The sequence below is a fragment of the Populus alba genome, chromosome 7 (genome assembly GCF_005239225.2).
Source record: "Populus alba chromosome 7, ASM523922v2, whole genome shotgun sequence".
In the NCBI taxonomy this organism is placed as follows: domain Eukaryota; kingdom Viridiplantae; phylum Streptophyta; class Magnoliopsida; order Malpighiales; family Salicaceae; genus Populus; species Populus alba.
The window spans coordinates 10801659-10825143 of NC_133290.1; the positions used below are offsets into that span (position 1 = coordinate 10801659).

Here is a 23485-nt window from a genome sequence, read left to right on the forward strand (position 1 = left end):
AAAATATATTCATTCCCTTGCTTTCTCTCGTTTAAAGAAAATTCTCTATAATTGATGACTTTTCACATTCGATGCACTCCTAATTATGTGTTTTTTAGACGTAAAAGTGATTGTTTGTTCTATGCGAAGTCTTGCGAGAATTTTATATATTTTTTTATATAATTCACTCGTTGAACTAATTTTATTCTTGAACTTATTATTCCAATATCCTCATGATAAAAATTGAATCCCAAATTACTCCAATATTTTTTCACTGATTCAATCAAGCACTGATGGAAGACTCCAGTATTTGCTTGCGCGTTTGGGAGTCTTCGGTGCGCTATATCTTTCAGGAGTAACTTGAAAGATAATGCTTCTGTCACGTCTTAACCGAACATTTCCTCAAATCAGCTAATTCTTGTCTTTAGCTTGTATCATTTTCACTTCAGAATTTGCAAAAATTTAGGAAAAGTTGAAGTGCGTTAAATAATATAGTTGTTCAGATTTCCCACGATTTGTCTTAAAACAAGACTTTCCCAGATTTGGAACGTTTTTAGGTCATTAGTTCGGCTAATTAACATACAGATTGGAACGTTTTTAGGTCATTAGTTCAGAGTTCAATGAAATTACTTGCAGGTGGGCTGCCCATTTCTGCATGCATAAGCTTTAGGGAGGTTGGATAGTGAGAAACTTCAAAAAAAGGTACGATACTTTAGTCAGTTGTTGATTCTTTTTCCATTTTTAATAATGCACTAGATGTTACTTGACCTAGTAAAATACGTCCCCCCTTTAATGTCATTTTGCAAACCTGTTAGTTTAATATATAAAACAGTTTTATATAACCCGCTGTCGGTAGGATTTCAATTTAATTTAAAAAAAATATATAAAAAAAATGTCGCAATATTATAAATGCGTATCATCGCTTTTTTAATAAATCAGAAATTTAAAATTTTGGTTTACGCTTAATAAAAGAAACACACACAATACCAAATAATTAACAAATACAAACTGAAATATTGATGAAAAAATTCTTTTGGTATATTATGATGACTTTTACTGATATTTTTTTATAATATAATTAATAAAACTAACTAATAGGATGGAGTTAGGTACATAACTCGAGCTACGTATTTTTCTTCTATAAAGAACTCAAACAACGTCTAAGCATCCTTTTTCTACGTTACATAAAGAGTTTTTGTCCGAACACCTATCTAGTTAATTAAGATCCATATCTAATGATTTTCAATGGTTTTTTTTATGCATGTAAAACATTATATATATATATATATATATATATATATATATATATATATATATTCTTGAATATTTGAAACAATTTTCTACCATCATACATGATAATGTTTGTTTTTTTACTTCCATGGTGAATGTATCCTCTTATCAACTTGTTAGGATATTGCCATTTATTGGCAATACCCTACCACCAAGCAAGTGGCCGCCACCACCACCAAGCAAGTGGTAGCTCCATTAGTGCCACTAATGGTGGCATGTTGACCCCTCCATGATGACCATTCATTGCCTATAAAAAAGGCATGCAAAGAGAGCTAAGTGTGAGTGAGAGTGTGTGAGCATGTGAAGAGAATAGACAGAAAGAGAGAGCTGCAAGGGCAGCAAGAGAGATGGGAGTTGAGTGATGAGATCTTTCTCCATGTATTTATTGTATTCTTTCTCTATCTTTAATAAATGGACTCTCTCCCGTGGATATAGGTGGTTTTGCCGAACCACGTAAAATATCGTGTCTCAGTGTGCTTACTCCTCTGATAAGCAAAGATCAGTACATCACCAGTCGCCGGATTCCGCCTAACATATGTGATAATGTTTGTTTTTTTCCTTCGATGGTGAATGTATCCTTTGATCAACTCACATATGAACGGAGCTTAAATTCCTCTCTAACGATCTTAAGGATGGTGTCCCACATCAGCCTCATGAAATAAAATAAATTTAATAATTCTCAAGCTAAGATTGTCATGTTATCTTCTACCATGCTCTTAATTAAATCTAAATTATTGATTCAAATTAAATGGATATGATTTATTTTAAGTTAAAAATGACAACAATGTAACTAATTATTTTATTTGTTTAATTCAAATAAAAAAGGAAACAAAAACTTAATTCCTTATTATTTTATCTTTATTTTTTTAATCCAATTCATTAAATTCTAAACTGATGACACAATTTAAAACATGACTCATATAATATGATTTAGTCATTGGAAAATTTTGGAAACTACTTAACTTATTGTTATATTTATTACCTAATCCAAATCATTGAATTCAAAACTAAAATGAGATTTGAAATCTAATCCTAATTGAGAAAGTTAGCATGCGCTTTTAATCACAACAAATCTGGGTGGCTAGAAGAAATTAATTCCAAAATAAATACTATATATGTGCACTCAGTGCATCAGGACTCTATCAATGATAGCTTGTGGGACACTTTCAATGGCATCACCAGGGCTTCTTGAAATCTTCTTAGCAATTGTTGCCCTGGCCATCTTTTGCGGTTTCGGCAACAAAAAAAAGAGGCTGCCGAGGAACTGGCCGGTTGTAGGAATGCTGCCAGATTCTATCCGGAACCTTCACCGGCCATATGAAAGGATCGCAGAGGTTATACAGCTAAGTGGGGGCAGTTTTATATACAAAAGCCTCTGGTTTTTTAGCCCTAACGTCTTGAACACTGTGGATCCAGCCAACATACATTACATAATGAGCTCAAACTTCTCAAACTTTCCGAAGGGGTCTATGTTCTCTAGAATATTTGATATTCTTGGAGATGGTATTTTCAATGCTGATTCACACTTGTGGAAGAATCAGAGGAAACTTGCTCACATGTTGATTAATGACCAGCAGTTTCAGAGGTTCTTGGTGACGAGTAGCTGGAACAAGGTGGAGAAAGGGCTCATTCCAGTCCTTGAGCATGTGGCTAAGCAAGGCTCAGTGGTAGACTTACAAGATGTGTTCCAAAGGTTTACATTTGATATCACTTCCATACTGGTAACGGGGTACGACCCAGGATGCCTCTCCATTGAATTCCCTCAAGTTGAATTCTCGAAGGCAATGGATGATGCTGAAGAAGCAATATTTTATAGGCATCTCTGGCCAGAAATGTTTTTGAAGCTACAAAGGTGGCTAGGGTTTGGACAAGAGAAGAAACTGAAAGAAGCTTGGCAAACGCTGGATCATATGGTAGCAGAATATATATCAAGGAAAAGGGAAAAACTCAGCAAGAAAACCACAACGATAGAAGATGAAGATGGTGTTGACTTGTTAACGTCATACATGAGTCATCCTGAAATCATGGGATTAAAAACAGACGACAAATTTCTAAGAGACACCATTGTAAATTTCTTTCTAGCAGGGAGAGACACCACTAGCTCTGCTCTTACTTGGTTTTTCTGGCTTGTTTCTCAGAATCCTCAAGTAGAAAGCAAGATTAGAGCAGAGTTAAAATCAACCATGCCAGCAGAAGAAAGGGAGAATTGGAGGCTATTTAGCACACAAGAGCTAAGCAATCTAGTTTATCTCCATGGGGCACTGTGTGAAACGTTAAGGCTTTATCCACCTGTCCCATTCCAGCATAAGGAACCTCTAAAGTCAGATGTCCTTCCATCGGGGCACCGTGTCGGTCCGAACATGATGGTGCTATTTTCCGTGTATGTGATGGGAAGGATGACATCAATATGGGGACCAGATTGCTTAGAATTTAAGCCAGAAAGGTGGATCTCTGACAGTGGAAAGATCAAACATGAACCCTCATACAAATTTTTAGCTTTCAATGCTGGTCCAAGAACTTGTTTGGGGAGAGGTGTTGCTTTCACTCAAATGAAGGCAGTAGCAGCTGCTATAATCCACAACTACCAAGTTCACGTTGTGGAAGGCCACCCTGTAGCTCCTAGTAGCTCCATCATTCTTCATATGAAGCATGGCTTAAAGGTCAGTCTTTCAAGGAAATGGATCTGAAATCTGAATAGGTACTTTCCGTGATTGGAGTTGTGTTTAAATTCCTGTGGCTAATGTGTTTAATTATGCATGCCCGATTCTGGACTTTGATTCCAGAGTTTGTGCCTGCAAGTGTAAGCTTATTTCTTGCTCCTCCGCAAATAATTGTATCTGAAGGGCTTATGTTATCAATATGTTATTGAAATATTCATCATGGCAATGAAATAATTTTATGAGAACTGAATAACTCTTCCACGCTTACTTGTGGAACGTGAATAAACTTCTTCAACTATGCGATTTTGAAATATTAATGTCTCTAGTTAACATAACTGGTAGATATATATGCGCACTTGATTTTCTTTGGTGCTAAATATGTGAAAATTGGATTAAACACTGAGCAATAATTATTAAAGATTTAAAAATAGAGATGGCAATGGTTATTTATGGTTGAAATTATTTTATATTTATATCTTATTCATTATTTATTTCAAGTAAAAAATTAAAATATTCATAAACTATCTATCGGGTCTCTGATATCTATATGAGTATTCATTGTCGGATTATTATTCAATAATATGTGTGTGTGTGTGTGTTTTATGTCAATATTAAAATAGTATATATCATATTATATTGAAACAAAATCTAAATGCTATACAAATATATCTATATAATATAAATATTTATTTTGAGTCAGATTTGGATTGGTATCACGTTGAGTTTCGGGTTGGATTTGACAATATTCATACCTTAATCATTATTCATCAATTAAGATAATTATCTAAAAAGTACAACTCATTCAGGTTGATTCAGGGTAGTATTCATCTAATTCAAATTAAATTGTCATCCATATTTAGAAAGTGTTATGGTTGGGCTAATCTCAACCATGTTGATTAAGTGTGTATTTAGTAATGTGGTGCTTGATGCTTTTTTAATTGAAAATATATCAAAACATTTTTTTTTTTGACATCAACATATTAAAATAAAATAAAACACCTAAAAAACATCAAATTGTAGCAGTTGGTCTAAAATAAAATAAGAGTTTTGGCAATACTTTGCTTTCTAGTGAAACACATTATTTTTTAAAAGAAACTACCTTGCTAGTTTTGAATTAAAACAAAGTAGTTGTTCTTTTAACCAAATTAAAGCAAAGTACAAAAATTAACAAATTCCTACCATTAAGACCCAAAAGAAAATATCGCATTCCCAACTCTAAAGCATTTAGTCATGTAGAAGAATTTGCTTTTGTATTTATTCAAGAAAATTAGAGGTTTTCGTTGATATAGTTAGGTTGAGTTTGAGCTCAAAATTATATCTAACCTAATTTTCAATCTTTTACAAATTCAAAACCCGAATCATTCAACTTTTTTTTATCCAAGCAGGTTGGATATATTAGGTTACGTTAAGTTTTTTTTGGAGATTACATATATCTATGAGTAAACTTATATTTCTAATTTTCATGGGTTAAGCTTAATTAAAATTAAGATTTTGACTTAATAAATCAGCAATCAAATAATGTCAAACACACTAAACCAAATATTTTACCATCATTAACATTAGCATTTGTTAATAAGAAATTGAATGTTGGATAATTTGATTTCTCAATAACAATGAAAGGGCTATGCTTGTTAGAGAATAATATAGATTATATATTGGAACCTTACCTAACAGCTTAAGTTATTGGGTTGAGTTGGTTTTTTAACATGGTATCAGAGCCTTGATAACCTAGTGGTCACGATAAATATGCCCTTAAGGCATCCTATGATTTGTGACATGCATGTCTTGGGCATGTCCATCATTATGTTATCTCTCTATTAAATAAAAAACGATAGCTTCATTTCACATCGATACTACCCAATTCTTCCTTTTGTTCTACATATCTTCTTGTCAACAACCATAAGCTCCTACTTTCAACAAATGCTAGTCATTCTAATATTATTTTGGGTCTTGTCATGTACACCCTGATATGTAGGGTCTTTCTCTAGTAAAACCAATAATGAGTTTTTCATACTATGTTTTCTTTATTGATGACAGTTGAAGTTAAGGGAGAAGACGTGTTTGGAATATATTCTGGAGGCTGTGATTGAATGAATCAGCCCTCCCCTCATGTAATATATATATATATATATATATATATATATATATATATATATATATATATATATATAGGTTTAGGGTTGTACATAGTACTAACCATGTAATATACTACACATGATTAGAATCCTATATAAAGTAAATACATGATAAATATAAATATACATAATAAACATTCTATAATATGCCCCCTCAAGCTGAAGGAGGAGAATCCACATGAATCTTGGATCGAAAATAAGTGAAGGACGCATGAGGAAGAGGTTTGGTAAGAACATTAGCAAGCTGATCCTTGGAGGAGATGAACTGAACCTCAATGTCCTTTTTAGCAACTTGATCACGAACGAAGTGATAATCTACTTCAATATGCTTAATGCGAGCATGAAAGATAGGATTGACAGACAAGTAGGTAGCACCCAAATTATCACACCAAAAGATAGTTGTAGGAGCAGAGGAGAAATGAAGATCAGATAACAGAGCCCGAATCCATAAAATCTCAGCAGTACCATCTGTAAGAGCCTTATATTCTACTTCATTCGATGAATGAGCCACTGTGCGTTATTTTCCAAACTTCCAAGAAATAGGTGTTCGGCCAAGATATACCAAGTAGCCACTGGTGGATTTTCTGTCATCAAGACTACCAGCCCAATCAGCATCTGTAAAACCATGTAAGGAAAGAGAGGAACCTCGAGTGATGTGTAGACCATAAGATGACGTTCCTAAAGATACCAGACAATTCTTTTGAGAAGGGACCAATGACCATCGGTAGACGAGTGCATAAACTAACATACTTTATTAACAGCATAACAAATATTCGGGCGAGTGAAAGTGAGATACTGCAAAGCACCAACAATCTGTCGGTAACGGGTAGGATCAAAATACTGAGTATCCGAGGACAACAATAGCTTAGAAGAGGATGAAGCAAGCGTATCAACAGCTTTACACGAAGACATACCAGCTTTCTGAATGATATCGAGAGTATATTTATGTTGTGAGAGCATAAGTCCCATGACAGTCTTGGTGACTTCAATTCCCAAGAAATAATGCACAGAGCCTAAATCCCTGATTTTGAATTCTGAATTCAGTAAGGTAATCAAGTGACGCAACAGAGTGGAATTGTTCCCAGTAAGAAGAAGGTCATCCACATACACAAGCAAGTAAATGAGATCATGGCCATCAGAGTAAATAAATAGAGAAGGATCAACATTAGAGGCACGAAAACCAAGAGAAATGAGATAATCACTGAGTCTGGTATACCACGCCCGGGGAGCCTGTTTTAAATCATAGATAGACTTATGCAGGTGAAAAATATGAGATGGTAGAGTAGGGTGAGAAAAACCAGGTGGTTGCTCCATATACACCTCTTCTAGAAGGATCCCATTCAAGAAAGCATTGTGAACATCAAGTTGATGAATAAACCACCCACGGGACACAGCAATGGTAAGTACTAACCTCACAGTTACAAGCTTAACAACCGGACTGAAAGTCTCAAGATAGTTTATTCCTTCTTGTTGAGTGAACCCTCTGGCAACAAGACGGGCTTTATACCTGTCAATACTACCATCCGCTCGCCGCTTGATTTTATAGACCCAGCGACTACCAACAACATTCATAGAGGAACAATAAGGAACTAAAGTCCACGTACCATTTGATTGCAGAGCCCAAATCTCATCTTGCATAGCTTACTGCCATGCCAAGTGCTGAGTGGCGTCTTTAAACGTGAGGGGTTCATGCTCAGGAAATGTAGAGCACACGGAAGCAGGGGACTGAGCAGAACGTACGGGAGAAGAGGAATGAGACACACTAAGATGCGCCTGTGTTTGGTTGGCGTGGACGAAGTGTCATGTGGTGGCTATGAGAGGAGTTAGTTGGCAGAAGGGATGGATTATGAGAAACCTGCTGAAGATCAAAGTTAGATAAATCCACTACCAAATGCAAGCCAGGAGATGAGCCAGAGGAAGGACCCGATGTGAGACTACTAGGAGACCGAGATGGGGACACAACCGGAGAGGAGTCTACTGACAGTGGAATCACCGTACCTAGAGAAACAGAAACCATACTTGAAGAGTGATCAGTAGCATAATAAAATGGAGATGAAGGAGAGGGATTGTTACTCACGGGACAGGGTGAAGGAGGTGAGGCAACAACCCTATAAGCAGGTGTTGGAGAAAGTGGCAGAGATGGGGTAGATGGAGTGGTCATAGGTGTAGGAAAAAGAGTTAAGGCTGGGAGTGCTGTTTGTAGAGATGAAGAAGGCAAGGACGTTCTCTGTTCATAACATGCAAAGGGAAATGTATTTTCATGAAATTTAACATGCCGTGCAATATACATACGAGATGTTGACAAATCAAAACAACAATAACCCAAATGAGAGGAACTATAGCCAAGAAACACACACGGTGTTGACCGAAAATCTAGTTTATGTCGATTATAGGGATGAAGAAAAGGAAACATAAACACCCAAAAATATAAAGAAAATTGTAATCAGGAGAAGATTTAAGCAAACGTTCAAAAGGGGTATAACCATTTAAAACAGCAGTAGGCATATGATTTATTAGATAAACAGTCGTGTCAAAAGCATAACTCCAAAATTTTAATGAAGCCTTACACTGATCAAGTAGCGTAAAGCCAATTTCAACAATGTGACGATGACGATGCTCAAGAGTACCATTTTGTTCATGTGTGTGAGGACAGATTAAACGATGATGGATTCCAATGGTTTTAAAATATGTGTTTAATTTCCTATATTCACCACCCCAATCTGTTTGAACAAATTTAATTTTGGTGTCGAATTGTCGTTCAACAAGGGCTTGAAATTGAAAAAAAATTTTAGACACATCAGATTTAGCTGCTAAAGGAAAGAACCAGATATACTTAGTATAAGCATCCACAAAAATCACAAAATACCGATAACCGTCAGTAGATAACATAAGAGAAGGTCCCCAAACATCACTAAAAACAAGCTCAAGAGGAGCACAAGTTTTATGACCAGTAAGGCCTAACGACAGACGCGATGCTTTGCCTAAAGGACAAGATGAACAACTAAAATTAAACACTCTTGAAGTACATGCAACTTTATTATTTGATACTAGAGACCCTAAAATACGAGAGCTAGGATGCCCAAGGTGACGATGCCAAACATCAGCAGTGGAGGACACAGATGTAGATAGGAAAGCTTCAGGTATGGACGTTGCAGAAGACTCGGATAAGACATATAGACCATCCCTACTCTGACCGGAAAAGAGCACCTCCTTGGTTATTAGATCCTTAACATAAAACACAGATGAATGAAATTCAAAAAATACATTATTCTCAATGCAAAATTTATGAACAGACAATAATGGTTTTTTAATATGTGGGACATGCAGAACATTTGATAGGGTAAAAGTGTGTTTGGGAGTATAAAGTTTAGAATGAGCAATATGTGATATAACAAGTCCATTACCATCCCCGACATGCAATTGATCACTACCAGTATAGGGCTCTGAAATCGTCATACTGGAAAGGTCCGGTGTCATATGTTGATTAGCACCCGTATCAGGAAACCGACCTGCAAAGGTGAGCTGAGAATTTTGAAATGCCAAGTTAGCAGTAGCCTGTAGATGTTGTGAAGTGAATTGAGAGCAGTATTTTGCTGAATGCCCAAAATCATAACACAATTGACATTTCAAAAACTATTGTTGGATCCACGAGAGTGTCGCTGCCAACTAGTCCTAGACTCGCGAGAACCTTGCTGAAAACCGGACCCAGATGTCTGATGCCATCCAGATCCAGAGGTGCCATGGGTTCCACTACGGTAACCTCTCCATCCACCTCGGTGACGCCCACGCCCACGATAGGAATGGCAAGAAGACCCACCGAAACCACTACGCTGGGTTAAGAATGCTGAAGCCATGGGATGTGAAGGTGTGGGCAGCAGAGGTGCTATCATAGGGGAGCCAAGAGTGGATTGAAGGGAGCTCTTATTGAGGTATTCATGAGTGAGCAAGTAACTGTGAAGATCAGAGTGTGATAAAGGGTCTGCCTGTGTAGACAAACTGGTCACTAAATCTTTGAAATCACTGCATAAGCCCCGAAATACATAAAAATTAAAATCTTCTAAGGAAAGAGGCCGACCAGCGGCAGCCAACTCATCAAATAGGACCTTAGCTCGCTGCAGATAAATACTAGCTGAATCATCCCCCTGACGCAAATCCTGAAAGGAACCATGTAATTGCATGATCCTTGAATGTGACGGGGAGGCAAAAGATTTTTCAAGTGTCTGCTAGATGCTATAAGATGTGTCACAGTCAACCACAAGATATAGAATTTCAGTAGATAAAGAAGAGAGGAAAGCACTCATAATTAATTCGTCTTGTTGCTTCCATGAAAGAAAGAATGAATTGATAGCAGGAGTTGTTGTCTCGGTGGTAGCAACATAGAGTGCAGGACAAGGATAAGACCCGTCAACAAAAGCATACACACCCTGACCCAACAAATATGGTTTCATTTGCATTCTCCAGTATAGGTAGTTATTGTTGGTCAGTTTCAAGGAGATAACCTGATGAGTATTTAAGAGAGGGACTACCGCAGCACCATGAAGATGTGTTGTGGGAACAATTGACGCAGCAGAAGGGAGTCTAGAATGTGTCAAAATAGTCGATGCAGAGGAAGGTATTACTGCCATTGTTAGAGGAAAACTACATCCAAGTGAATGAACAGATGATGGCGCAAAAAATCCAGGTGGAGGTGCCATTGAAAAACCTGACGTAGATTGCAATATTGGAGAATTTGCAGGAAGAGCAGATTGCGTGTTTGCTGTGAGAGTAGCAGCAGATTGGAGAGGAGCAGATTGAAGTGCAGTAGGATCCATGATTGAGGAGTGCTGGTTGTAAATACTGCATAAAAAACAGAACACTAGAAGGAGAAGGGGAGGCGCTGGTTGTAGATGAAAAATATATTACTCTGATACCAAGTTGAAGTTAAGGGAGAAGACGTGTTTGGAATATATTCTGGAGGCTGTGATTGAATGAATCAGCCCTCCCCTCATGTAATATATATATATATATAATGAATCAGCCCTCCCCTCATGTAATATATATATATATATATATATATATATATATATATATATATATATATATATATATATATAGGTTTAGGGTTGTACATAGTACTAACCATGTAATATACTACACATGATCAGAATCCTATATAAAGTAAATACATGATAAATATAAATATACATAATAAACATTCCATAATAATGACCATTCTTGGTTCACATGGCTTCACTTATGAAGTTAAAATTTGATTTCTATGCCATTTTCCATTAATTTCAGAAATTTGTTGAAAATAAATTTTCTTGTCGAATTAAAACTTTACAAAGTAACAATGGTGATGAGTTTTGTAGCTTACAATTTCAGTCTCATCTTCGCTCTTCAGGAATCCTAAAATGAGATGCTTAACATAAGCATGGTCACCTCACTGAAATGGGTTTTGCTCTCTTATTTCATCCATGTTTCCCCTCTTGTTATTGGGTTGACGCCTTTAAACTTACATCATTAACCGGTTGCCTATACCATTTCTTGGCGACATTTCTCCTTTCAAAATACTATATGGTAAGGCTTCTCAGTTTATCACTTTTCATCCTTTCGTTTGTCGAGTCTTTCCTTGCTTGTGTGCCTATGCTCCCCATAAATTTTCTCAATGTAGCATTCTTTTTTTTTGTGTGTGTGGATATAGTCCTTCCTATAATGGTTTTTTTAGTTTGGATCCAACTACCATAAAAATGTATACTACTCACCATGCTCGCTTTGTTGAAAACAATTTCCCTCTTTACCAACTCTCTAATTTAACCCATCACTATACTAGACTATTCCACCTTTCATTCACCCACACAGGTTAACTCTTTTTCCTTGCCTATTGCCTTTTTCCCATCCAACATTCTGCCTCATTCTATTGTCCAAGCAACATCAACTCCCTATTGTTTCTGTGTTGATCAATTTGCTAGGCATATGTAGGTTTCCTATATTGAATCCACGACTGTGTTGATCGATTTGCTTTTGCAGAACTCGTACCACCTATCACTCTTTCCACCCATCTAATGGTCACCCGTGCCAAAACATGTGTCTTTAGGCCACGCAATCTTGCCTATCTCAGTCACCATATTTTTTGTCTCATTCATGCCTTGATATCCTCCTCAACACCTCGTGGTTTCAAGTCTACTACTAAGAATCTTGTTTGGCTTGTAGCTATGGATGATAAGATTAAAGTACTTCATAACAACCACACATGGGATTTGGTGCCACAACCTCAGAACACCAATGCTATGGGATCCAAGTAGGTTTTCAAAACTAAATACCACTTTAATGGCTCTATGAAATGTCTTAATGGTGTTCTTATTGTAAAGGGATATACTTGGCTCCCTGGCCTTGATTACACTGATACTTTCAGTCTAGTAGTCAAGGCGACTACTATTCGTGCTGTTCTTTCTCTCGCAATTAGGTTGGCCACTCCGCCAACTTGATGTCATGAATTTCTTTTTTAATGGTGTTTTGCAAGAAAATGGCTACATAAATCAGCCCTCCAATTATATTAATCCTCGTTTCCTTAAACATGTTGCACTCAAGAAAGCTCTATATAGTTCGAAATAGGCCCCAAGAAAGCTCTATATGATTTGAAATAGACCCCTCGTGCCCAGTTTCAACGTTTCAGCTCCTTTTTAATTAAGCTTGGGTTCTCTAGTAGCCATGCCACTATAACAACTCGTACTTTTATCATGCAATAATACTTTAGACCATTGACCTTACACGTTAAAATTTGGATAATTATTTTCTTACAAGAAAAGTCTCATCAATCTTTCAACAGACTTACAAAATTACAAATGTCATTTCTGTATGAAACTAGGTAACTCGGTGACTTTTAGAATATATCGTCCTTGAAGTAGTTTACTTGTGGCATACACAACAATTTAAAATAAAGCATATTAAACATTTGCTACATCTCAACTGCTAAGCATAAATGGTAAAAAAATTTCATTTCATAGATTTTCCCTTCAGAACATTAATCTTATAACAATTCCCAACATTATACATTTTTCATCAATCTCATATAAATTTCATCACATTATCATCTTTACATTATGATAATTATTTCGTTCATAACTTAATTTAACTCATCAGTATATTAATTATTCCTTTCATTTTTAAAATTGATTAGTCGCACACAAACACTTTCATATAGCATTCCTTTTTACATCTACTTTATTTCATAACTCTTTTCACTTCATGGATATATTATGTTTATATTAACATTATTAATTTGCAACACATGGAATTTACCCTACAATTTATTCCCTCAACACATACAAGTCATATAATATTTTTCCTCTCTCGACCACTTTTAATTAATATCATAATTCATTGTGTAATCATATCTAATTCACATCTTTATTTAATTCACAACATATTTAATTTATATCACCTCCATTTTTGTCTACCATTTTTAACAAGCACTATAATGTCGTCTGATTTTTTTTTCAATCATATAATTTATTTCATTCAAATAATGTTAGAGAATAAAATAAATCATATCCTAGAACCTCACATAACAGTTTAAACTATTGAGTTGAGTTGGTTCTTTGACATGGTATCAGAGCCTTGATGACCTAGTGGTCACGAGTTCGAATCTCACAATCCCCATTTATTTGATAAAATTAAGCACAAGGTAATATGGGTTTGTGCAAGTTTCAAGCCCAAAGGGCTTTCACTTGAGGGGATGTGTTAGATAATAATATAAATCATATCCTAAAACCTCACCTAACAGTTTAAACTATTGAGTTGAGTTGGTTCTTTGACAAATAATAATGTGAATTCCTCTAAACACCTAATTGACTATGTCAATTGTTCCTTTCAACTATATTAATCTTGTATACTCATCTGTGTTGCATTACTCTTCAACTCAATTATCCTGCATACCTGTTTGAAGCATATTTCAATATTCTTCAAAAATAAATATTTTAAATGTCTATTTATGACACATTTCATTTATTTCCTCTTATATTATTTTTATTATAGAATAGGATTCTAATATAGGATGTTGTAATCATTACAATTACTCATGTATCTATCAGAATAGGATTCTAATATAGGATGTTGAAATCATTACAGTTACTGCAGTGTTCTGCTGCCTCTATATAAATAGGAAGGTTGGCTAAAGCACAACCCAACACATTCCATTATTCTCAACTTGATATCAGAGCCACAAAACCCTAAAATAAATTAAACCTAATTTTCTCACAGCCTCCCTTCTTCAATGGAACAGCCGCCACATACATCTTCAAATTATGCAGCACCAGCAGTCCAGCTTTCTTCTTCTCCGACAGTGCAGCCCTCTTCTCTTGCAGCGCCTCCTCTGCTTTCCTCTGCTGCGTCACCGTTTGGATTCTCCTCTACCATGGCTGGTGAACGCCTCCTCTTGCAGCCCATGTTTGCTGCCTCTGCTGCCGCAAGCATTATCTCCCTTTCTCACACTCATCAAGTCATCTCCCTCAAATTAACAAACACCAATTATTTATATTGGCATATGCAAATGCTGCCTTATCTTCCAGGCCAAGGAGTTTTTGGTTTTGTTGATGGCTCCAACACATGTTCTTACCCATGATGGTATCTCTCTTTAGGTAAATCCGCTTTTTCAAACCTAGAAATAATAGGACCAACTCATTCTAAGTGCTCTTCTTTCCTCCCTATCTATGGAAGTTTTTCATCTTATTGTTGGCTGTCAAAGTTCTTGTTTAGCTTGGGGCACTCTTGAGTGAGCTCTCGCTTCCACCTCCAACTCTCGTATTATGCAACTTCACGGCTCTTTTCAGGATCTTCAACAGGGTGATGAATCAGTAACTCAATTTATGCAAAAAAGCGAAGGCCTTATTTGATGAATTGGTCATTGCTAGTCGGCCAGTTTCACTTGAAGATTTCAATTTATGTGTTTCGTGGTCTTCAGGGAGAGTTTAAAGACTTAGTTACCAGTCTTATTACCAAGGCTGAACCTTTATCATATGCAGATCTTCACAGCCATCTCACACATGAATTTCTTCACAAATCTTCTGCTGCCATACATGCTCCTCTTGTTGCGCAGCGCTAGACTTTTGGCAATTCTGGCCGCAGTAGGGGCCGCTTCAACGGTGGTTGGCGTCCCAACAGCAGAGGCAACCGATTTGCTGGCTCCAGAATTGATCACCGCAGCTTCCAAAACTCCTCCTTCGGTGACAATAGGCAGGGCTCTTGGCAGCGCAAAAGGGGGCAGAATCCACGTTGCCAACTGTGTCAGAATTTCGGCCATACAGCTCCCCATTGCCCTCAATTCCAGCAGCGAGGTTATGGCCAACAACCTACTACCAACCTGGTGTAGCGCAATCTCTCCTCAACCAGTTCTGTTGATTGGTTTCCAGATACCAGTGTCAATCAACACCTCACACCTGATCTTGCCACTTGACCGCTTCAGAATCGTATCTTGGTAATGATAATTTGCATGTTGGTGATGGTAAGGGCCTTCCTATATCTCATCTTGGTCATACAAAAATATATACACCACATCGTTCTTTCACCTTATCTAATGTTCTTCATGTTCTTGCAATCACAAACCCTCTGCTCTCTGTTCAGAAATTTTGTCTTGATAATAATGTTTATTTTGAATTTCACCTTCGTGTGTTTTATGTCAAGGATTTCATCACCCATGAAGTCCTTCTCTCAGGTCAGAGTAAAGATGGTCTCTATGCCCTGACCAAGTCTTCCGTCACGTCAGTTCCTCAAGCCTATTGGTCTCCCTGCACTTCTGCCTCTGCCGATTTATGGCATCGTTGACTAAGTCATCCTACTTCACGTATTTTTCAATTGTTAATCTTGAAAAATAAGATCATTTGTAACAATAAATGTCTTAATTTTCAATGTCAAAGTTGTCTTTTAGAAAAATCACCGCGTTTGTCTTTAGGACCTACAGGTCACAAAACTTCTGCTCCACTTGAATTAATTTTTAGTGATGTATAGGGCCCTGCTCCTCTTTTTTCTTCAGATGGCTATCGTTATTTTTTTTATCTTTATTGATGCTTATACTAAATATGTATGGTATTATCCTCTCGTTGTCAAGTCTGATGTTTACTCTGTTTTTCATCAATTCCAGACTCTTGTCGAACGTCAATTTTTATTAAAAATAAAATATGTTCAAACTGATTGGGGCGGTGAATACCGAAAACTATCCATATTTTTTCAGACCAATGGTATTCATCATCGTCTGATTTGTCCCCACACTCATGAACAAAATGGAACAGTAGAGCGTCGTCATAGGCATATTGTGGAAACAGGTCTTACTCTTTTAGGGCAATGTAAAGCACCTTTTCGATTATGGAATTATGCTTTTGAAACCTCTGTTTATCTTATAAATCGCATGCCTACTCCTATTCTTGCCCATCACTCTCCGTTTGATTGTTTATTTCAACGGTCTCCTGATTATCATTTTTGCGTACATTTAGATGTCTCTGTTTTCCTTTTTTGCTTCCATATAATAATCATAAATTGGATTTTCGTTCCTCTCCATGTGTGTTTTTTGGATATAGTTCCTCGCATCTTGGTTATCGATGTCTTAACATTGCATCTCACCGTATTTATATTTCCCGTCATGTCCGCTTCCATGAACATGTGTTTCCATTTGATAATTCTAAACAAATTGCAAAGGTCTCCACAACAACCCCCACCCCACCCGCTACTGTCACATTTCCAAATTTGCTAAACCACCCCCCGCCATCCACTTTCACTAGCCACCCAAACAGCCCACAACACTCCGCTTTGTCACTCCAAACAGCCACCCGACCACAGCCTCCACCCATCTCTTGGCCATCATCCCATGCTTGTTTATCTAACCCTTATGATGCAGGTTCAGATCGTCCATTGGTCTCCTCTCCTCATGGTCTTAGGGCACTTTCTAATCCCTCCTCTGCTTCGCCCTCAAATAAATTTATTTAAGCTTATAAACTACAAATGTGTTTGACATTTAATTTATTTATATCAATTGGACATGTTTTTAATTTAATTAATAAAAAAACCAAAACCTGTTCAAACCAATTTGGCTCGGTTTAACTAGCTTTTTTCCAGTTTGACTTGGTTTTTTTCCAGTTTGGGTATAGTTCGGTTTTTTCGATTTCAGGCTTATAAAATCAAAACTGAACTGAACCGATTGTTTTTTTTTAAATTGTAATCGGTTTAATCGATTTTTTTCACGGTTTAGTTTTTTCGATTATTTTTGTTCGGTTTTCTCAGTTTAATTGATTTTTTTATTTTTTTGCTCACCCCTAAACTATATTATTAGCGCTTTTCCTCAATAAATTCCCTTAATTATAGAATCCATTTTTTGTCCATTTCTTTTTATTAATTGTGTTTTATTCTAAAATCTTATTTTCTTTACATAATAGCCCTTAAGCTTGAGGGAGAAGAGAGAGAGTAATGACAAGAAAACAAAGGAGGATAAAAAATGTTTGGTTGACCATGCATGTTCTGGTAATGAAAAAATATTCTTCATAAATTCATTTTCTTGAAAAAATAAGTTTAATAACAGTACTGTGAAAGATTTCTTCATTACTTTTTATTAATTAGCATTAAACAATTATTTTTTCAATTTTATTAAAAGTATATAAGTCTCGGTCAAATTTTTATGTTTCAAATCTTAAATTCATAATCACTGCTACTAGAAAACACATTTACAATTGCATATTTTTATTTTTTTTAATTAAAAAAAAATGATTCAAAGCGCCGACAGTGCTCGTTTTTACTTTCGGGCCTTCTATATATATATCCATTCCCAATCATTAATCTGTTGCGCATAAATATACAGAAATAAGCAGTCTGTACGTAATTTAGTTCCTTCTAAAAGCAATATTATCAGCTAGCCATGGCCTTCATAGGGATCTTCGAAATCTTCTTGGCTATCATATCCTACTTATTTTTCGTATTTTTGAGGAACCGCAATGAATTCTGCATTGACTGGCCTCTGGTAGGGATGCTACCTGATCTTTTTCTCAATGTCCACCGGTTTCTCCCTTGGTCCACCGAACTTGCAGAGCGAAATAACGGCAGTTATCTCATCAGATGTCCCTGGTTCTTTAACATGGACATTATGGCCACCACAGATCCTGCCAACGTGCATCATATAATGAGCACAAGCTTCTCCAACTACCCTAAAGGACCAGAATTCCAGAAAATATTTGACATCTTTGGAGATGGGCTTTTTATTGCTGACTCAGATTCATGGAAGAACCAGAGAAAGATAGCAAAGGCACTTACCACTCATCGGCAGTTTTACCAATTTCTGGTGAAGACTACTCAAGATAAGGTGGAAAAAGGACTAATCCCAGTCCTTGAGCATGTCTCTAAGCAAGGACTGGTAGTGGACTTGCAATCTTTGATCCACAGGTTTTCATTAGATGTTGGATTCAAATTGGTTACAGGACATGACCGTGAACTACTCTCTATCGAAAACCGGGAAGACACTTTCTCTAGGGCCCTGGATGATGCCGAGGAAGTAATATTCTTAAGGTATTTTAAGCCAAAAATCTTATGGAAGCTGCAAAGGTTGCTAGGGTTTGGGCCGGAGCAGAAAATGAAAGAAGCATGGGAAATTGTAGATCAGGTGGCAGCTACATTTATATCGAAGAAAAGAGAAGAACTCAGAGGAGGGAACATTTCGAAGAGAGAAGGAGAAGGAGAAGACTTGCTAACATCCTACATCAAAATGGAAGGTGAAATGTTCATAGGATCAAAATCGCAAGACGAATTCATGAGAGACACCGTCGTCAATTTTCTTATTGCAGGAAGAGAAAACTGTCTGGCTTGGTTCTTTTGGCTCGTGTTTAAAAATCCACGAGTGGAAGCAAGAATCAGAGAAGAACTTCAGTCTATAATTCCAGACAAAGAAGCTAAGGATCAGTGGCGGCTGTTTCACACGGAAGAGCTAAAAAACTTGGTTTATCTGCAAGCTGCATTATTTGAAACATTAAGACTCTACCCAGCAGTTCCTGTAGAGCACAAGAAACCACTACAGCCAGATATTCTTCCAAGCGGGCACCATGTTAACCCAAAGATGAATATCATGTTCCTACCGTATGCGATGGGAAGAATGACATCTATATGGGGAGAGGACCGCTTGGAGTTCAAGCCGGAAAGGTTTATTTCCGAGAGGGGAGGGATGAAACATGTTCCGACTAACAAGTTCATAGCTTTCAATAGCTTGTATTGGGAAGAACATTGCACTCACCCAGATGAAGGCAATGGCAGCTAATATAATCTACAATTACCATGTTCAAGTAGTGGAAGGACATCCTGTGGTTCCTACTGGTAATTCTATTCTTCTTCACATGAAGCATGGCTTAATGGTTAGGATCGCTCGGAGATGGGCTTGAATGATCGATCCCCTTCCGTATTTTACGAATAATATTGTCTGCTTCTTCAGTCTTTTGTTTGCTATGTATGCTGAATAAACCATCTTATAGCTTGCTATTTCTATATATCGCTTGTAATATATTCATGAATGAATATATGGAACTTGTTTTCTTCATTTCGTGGGTTCATATATTCAGTATTCATGCATGGGATCCCAATCCAATTCCAAATTGCTTAGCATCACAGGAATTTGGAAATTTCAACCCATCTCCTACATCTTTGTGGTTGTTGCCTGTGCTTGGAGTCAGAGAGACAGTGAGAGCCCGAAGAACAATAATTACTCTATCAAAATCCAAGACAAAGTGACGCCTATAACATCTATTCGCATCATGGGCTGGTTAAAGCCTTCATTAGGGATCTTTAGGTTGCCCAAGGATCGATCAGGCCATGGATGAGTGGAATTTACAAATCCATTCAATTTTATGGTTGTTGGTTGGTCATGATCTAGCTATTATGTGGGATAATGGTTCCAAATGGTTATTGTAGTGGTCTTGGCATTTATTGTGGCCATATTATTTAATCTAACAATTCTTCTTCTACAAGGAAATTCATTTCACGTAGAAACTACAAGTAATAAATATATTCTGATTAACAAATACTAGTGTGTAGCTCAATAACCAAAAAACTTTGTCAAGCCGATGGTCACAACAACAAAATTTAGCAATATGGTATATTGAAGAAACCACTGAAAATTTGACAAATATAAATGAAAATACCAAAGGGATTTTATCATCGGTATATTGTTGTGACATTTACTGACTGAATTTTCCATCGCTAAATATATTAGCAAACACCGATAGGAATATTCTTACGGTATATAATAAGGGAAATGCGGTGAAAAGAAAAAAAAACTTAAAAAAAAATCAAACAATACTATTACTTGTAAGTTTTACGGATGAAGTTACCAACGAAATAAACCTGATGGTAAACTTCTTCCATGAATATGCTGATGGAGAACTTTTTTTGGTATATACCGATAACATTGCATAGGATATTACAGTGGGATTCAAGAAGGTAAATCATACAATGATGGGGCATTTATGACCTGGCGCTCGACCCTCCTCTCTCCCTCCCTCATTTCTACTTCTTCCTTATGTATTTTTTATACAACAAACAGTCACCCCTCAATCTTAACACAATTCAACCTCCCACAACAAATTCGGCAACCACAATACTTGATTTGTCAACATCTGTATTCTAATTTAAATTTTATTGAGAATTCTCCATCTTAAGTAAGCAAATCTACACCAATTTTTTTATTCGAACAAAATTTAAAATGTTAATTTTTTTGTATATTTTTTTAGTATATGTATTTTGCTTAGGTGTTTACATGTTTTATAATTTTTCTCAAACAAATTTATTATTTGGATTTATGATTTGTACATGTTAGGGTTTGCTTTAGATTTTGTAAAATTGAATTTGTTTGTAAATTGATGAAACTTATGTCGAATATTTAACTTAGGTGTTTGTGATGAATTAAATAATGGCTTATTTAATGGGTCCATTTTATATTTTGTCAATTTTATTGCTAAGTTGTAATTTCCAGTAAATGTGTATAAATTTAAATTTATGTAGATAATTGATAATAAATTAAGGGAAGTATTAAAATAGATTGAATAATCTTGAGTTGAGCCAATATTTTTGCAAATTTATTTAGTTGATGTTGTTAATTAATACAAGTTGTCATCATTATTTTATCTAAGTTCAATAGAAGTGATAGATGATTATTCATGGATGTATCAAGATTCACCCAAAGGATTGCAAAGGATGTATTATTATAATGGGGTTCAGGATTGTATTAATTACGCAATATCTAATTCAAAAAATATTAGTGGAGGCGATATTAGATGTTCATATAGGAGATGTAAAAATAAAAAAGTTTCTCGATCCAGATGTTGTAACGATACATATTCTATAAAAAAAGGTTTATGGAGCAATACATGTGTTGGTATGCATACAGAGAACCATATGTTCCTCACGAGACCATGATTGAAATGATGATTGGGTCAACTTCTAGTGCTAGCAATGTGCATGAAGTTGTAGATGACAATAGCAATCCTTATAGGACTATGGTTATGGATACAATGAGAATGAATCAGGGTTCATGTCAGTCAAATATTCAATTGTAAATAAAAAAAAAACCTAATACAAATACAAACCAGGTTTTTGATCTTTTGAAATATTTTGATGAACCATTATAGAATGGTTACACAAATCATAGTAAATTATCAATCATTGCATATATGTTCACCATCAAGTCAGATTATGGGTTGAGTGAGGCTGGTTTGATAAAATTATTGAATAGGCAAAAAGTATTTTTACCTAAAGGGTCCAAAACTTAAGCCAAAAAACTAGTTTTCTTCCGATTTCTGCACATTTCTTCTTTCTTTCTCTCTCCACCGTGGCCTTCAACCACCACCACCCTTCTCATCACCGGTATTCCCACCCCATCATCTCTACCATAGGAAAGCCAACACAGCCCACCAGCCGACCTACCAAGAGCCACCGTCGGTTTCTCTCTCCTCGTTGCAGCCCTCCCGCGTGTTTTTTTTCTCTTCTTCTTTTGCTTCCTCATGCCGCCGGCCATCATCTTCTGTCCATGAGGCCTCAGCCACCGTCCTTAGGACAACCCCTCACCGTTTCTAACCACATTAACAGCCTCCACGACTCTCATCGACCTTTTCTCCTTCCAGAAACCAGTGTTTCCTCTCACTTCTGCAACTTTTTTTCTTCCTCCGCAGTAGCCGACGCCGGCCTCCACAACTGCAACCCACCAGCTGCACACGCGTCATCCTCCGGCTAGACCACCACCCACGCCAGGTTGTCCGCGCCTCTCTCCCTTTCCCCTTCCCCTTCTTCTTCGCTGCCCCCTGTTTAGTGAACAGTGGGCGTGAATTATAAATTCAACGTCCACTGTTCATGTAGTGGACTATTGCCTTTTTAAAAAAAAAAAATCCAAAAATTTTCAAAAACAATCATTTCAAAAAAAAATTTGTGATTTAATTGCATATTTTTCTACCAATATTGCATAATATCGGGTTATATATTTACATTGTAAATTACAAATCTGGTATTAAAATATTGGGATTTTTTCAAAAATATTTCAAAAAAAATAATTTCAAAAACATTTGCAAAAAAAACAAAAAAAATAATAATATTTTGTTGCATACCGGTCAAGATCCTGAATTTTTTACAAGCATATTGTTCATAAAACAAACTGCATCTTTTTCATGTTTAAAAAAAAATCAAAAAATGACATATTCATAAACAAAGTTTTATGATTATCCATTAGGATTTGGCCAACATGTCAAAAATCTGTTTTCCAATTTTTTGTTCTCAGGATCTAGATGTGGTAGACTAATATTTTAATGGGTTGTAAAAATTATACAATAAAAGTACACCCTCAGGTATTAACAGATATAAGGTGTAGAAATGCGATGCCTAAAATTCAGATTTTGATACAGCACCGCCAGCGAAGCAGTCCGACCAGCAAAGGCACCACCTCCTCCGCGCCAGGTAAACTCTTCTTCCCCCGGCATTTCTTCGTTGCCTGTTGTTTCCTCGCTGTATGCAGAACATTCGTTTTTCATGGCAGGAGGATGGAAGGGGGAAAAATAATTCCCCCCCCGTTGGTTTTTTTGTTGTTGGGTCTAGGTTCGTTCTGGCCCAGCACTGATGGGTTTTCCTTCTCTGGGTTAGGCTGGTTCTAGCCCAGCCCTGATGTTTTGTGGACCGAGACTGATTGCTAGCCCCAGCCCTGATGTTTTGTGGACCAGACTGATTCTAGCCTTGCCTGCTATCTGGGATTGAAGTCTAACCCAGACTAAAAAAGAGAGAATTGTTGGGCCGAGATCGCCCAAAACCTTTTGGGCTGAATCCGGCCCAGTTAGTTGGGCCGGGCCGGGCCAGCCCACCTACTTATAATACACATCACACACAAAACTTGGGTTTAAAATTCTGAAAATCCTTTAAAAAATTTGTTGATTTTTCCTGCAT

At 36.6% G+C, this 23485-nt stretch overlaps 2 protein-coding genes across 2 annotated transcripts; one reads left to right on the forward strand and one right to left on the reverse strand.

Moving 5' to 3' along the window:
- The first annotated feature begins 2425 nt into the window (after positions 1 to 2425).
- Positions 2426 to 4161, forward strand: LOC118049671 (alkane hydroxylase MAH1). Its single transcript, XM_035059732.2, has one exon. The coding sequence runs from the start codon at positions 2439 to 2441 to the stop codon at positions 3954 to 3956; it is 1518 nt and encodes a 505-aa protein (XP_034915623.1). The 5' UTR covers positions 2426 to 2438; the 3' UTR covers positions 3957 to 4161.
- A 2057-nt stretch (positions 4162 to 6218) lies between these two features.
- On the reverse strand, positions 6219 to 10875 carry LOC140955769 (uncharacterized). The gene is made up of 11 exons (XM_073410333.1): positions 10318 to 10875; positions 9753 to 10218; positions 9458 to 9657; positions 9130 to 9289; positions 8861 to 9045; positions 8147 to 8291; positions 7920 to 8062; positions 7710 to 7789; positions 6815 to 7619; positions 6595 to 6679; positions 6219 to 6532 (listed from the first exon to the last, which is right to left on the reverse strand). The coding sequence occupies exons 1-11, from the start codon at positions 10873 to 10875 to the stop codon at positions 6219 to 6221; spliced, it is 3141 nt and encodes a 1046-aa protein (XP_073266434.1).
- Positions 10876 to 23485: the final 12610 nt, after the last annotated feature.

Excerpts from the sequence above, each read along its gene's own strand:
- LOC118049671 (XM_035059732.2), top strand. The coding sequence starts at position 2,439 with ATGGCATCACCAGGGCTTCTTGAAATCTTCTTAGCAATTGTTGCCCTG.
- LOC140955769 (XM_073410333.1), bottom strand. The coding sequence starts at position 10,875 with ATGGATCCTACTGCACTTCAATCTGCTCCTCTCCAATCTGCTGCTACT. Across the intron at positions 10,219-10,317 it reads CTGAAATTCTATATCTTGTG|GATTTGCGTCAGGGGGATGA; the intron begins GTTGACTGTGAC and ends GGTTCCTTTCAG. Across the intron at positions 6,680-6,814 it reads TTTGTTATGCTGTTAATAAA|ATGCTGATTGGGCTGGTAGT; the intron begins GTATGTTAGTTT and ends ATGGTTTTACAG.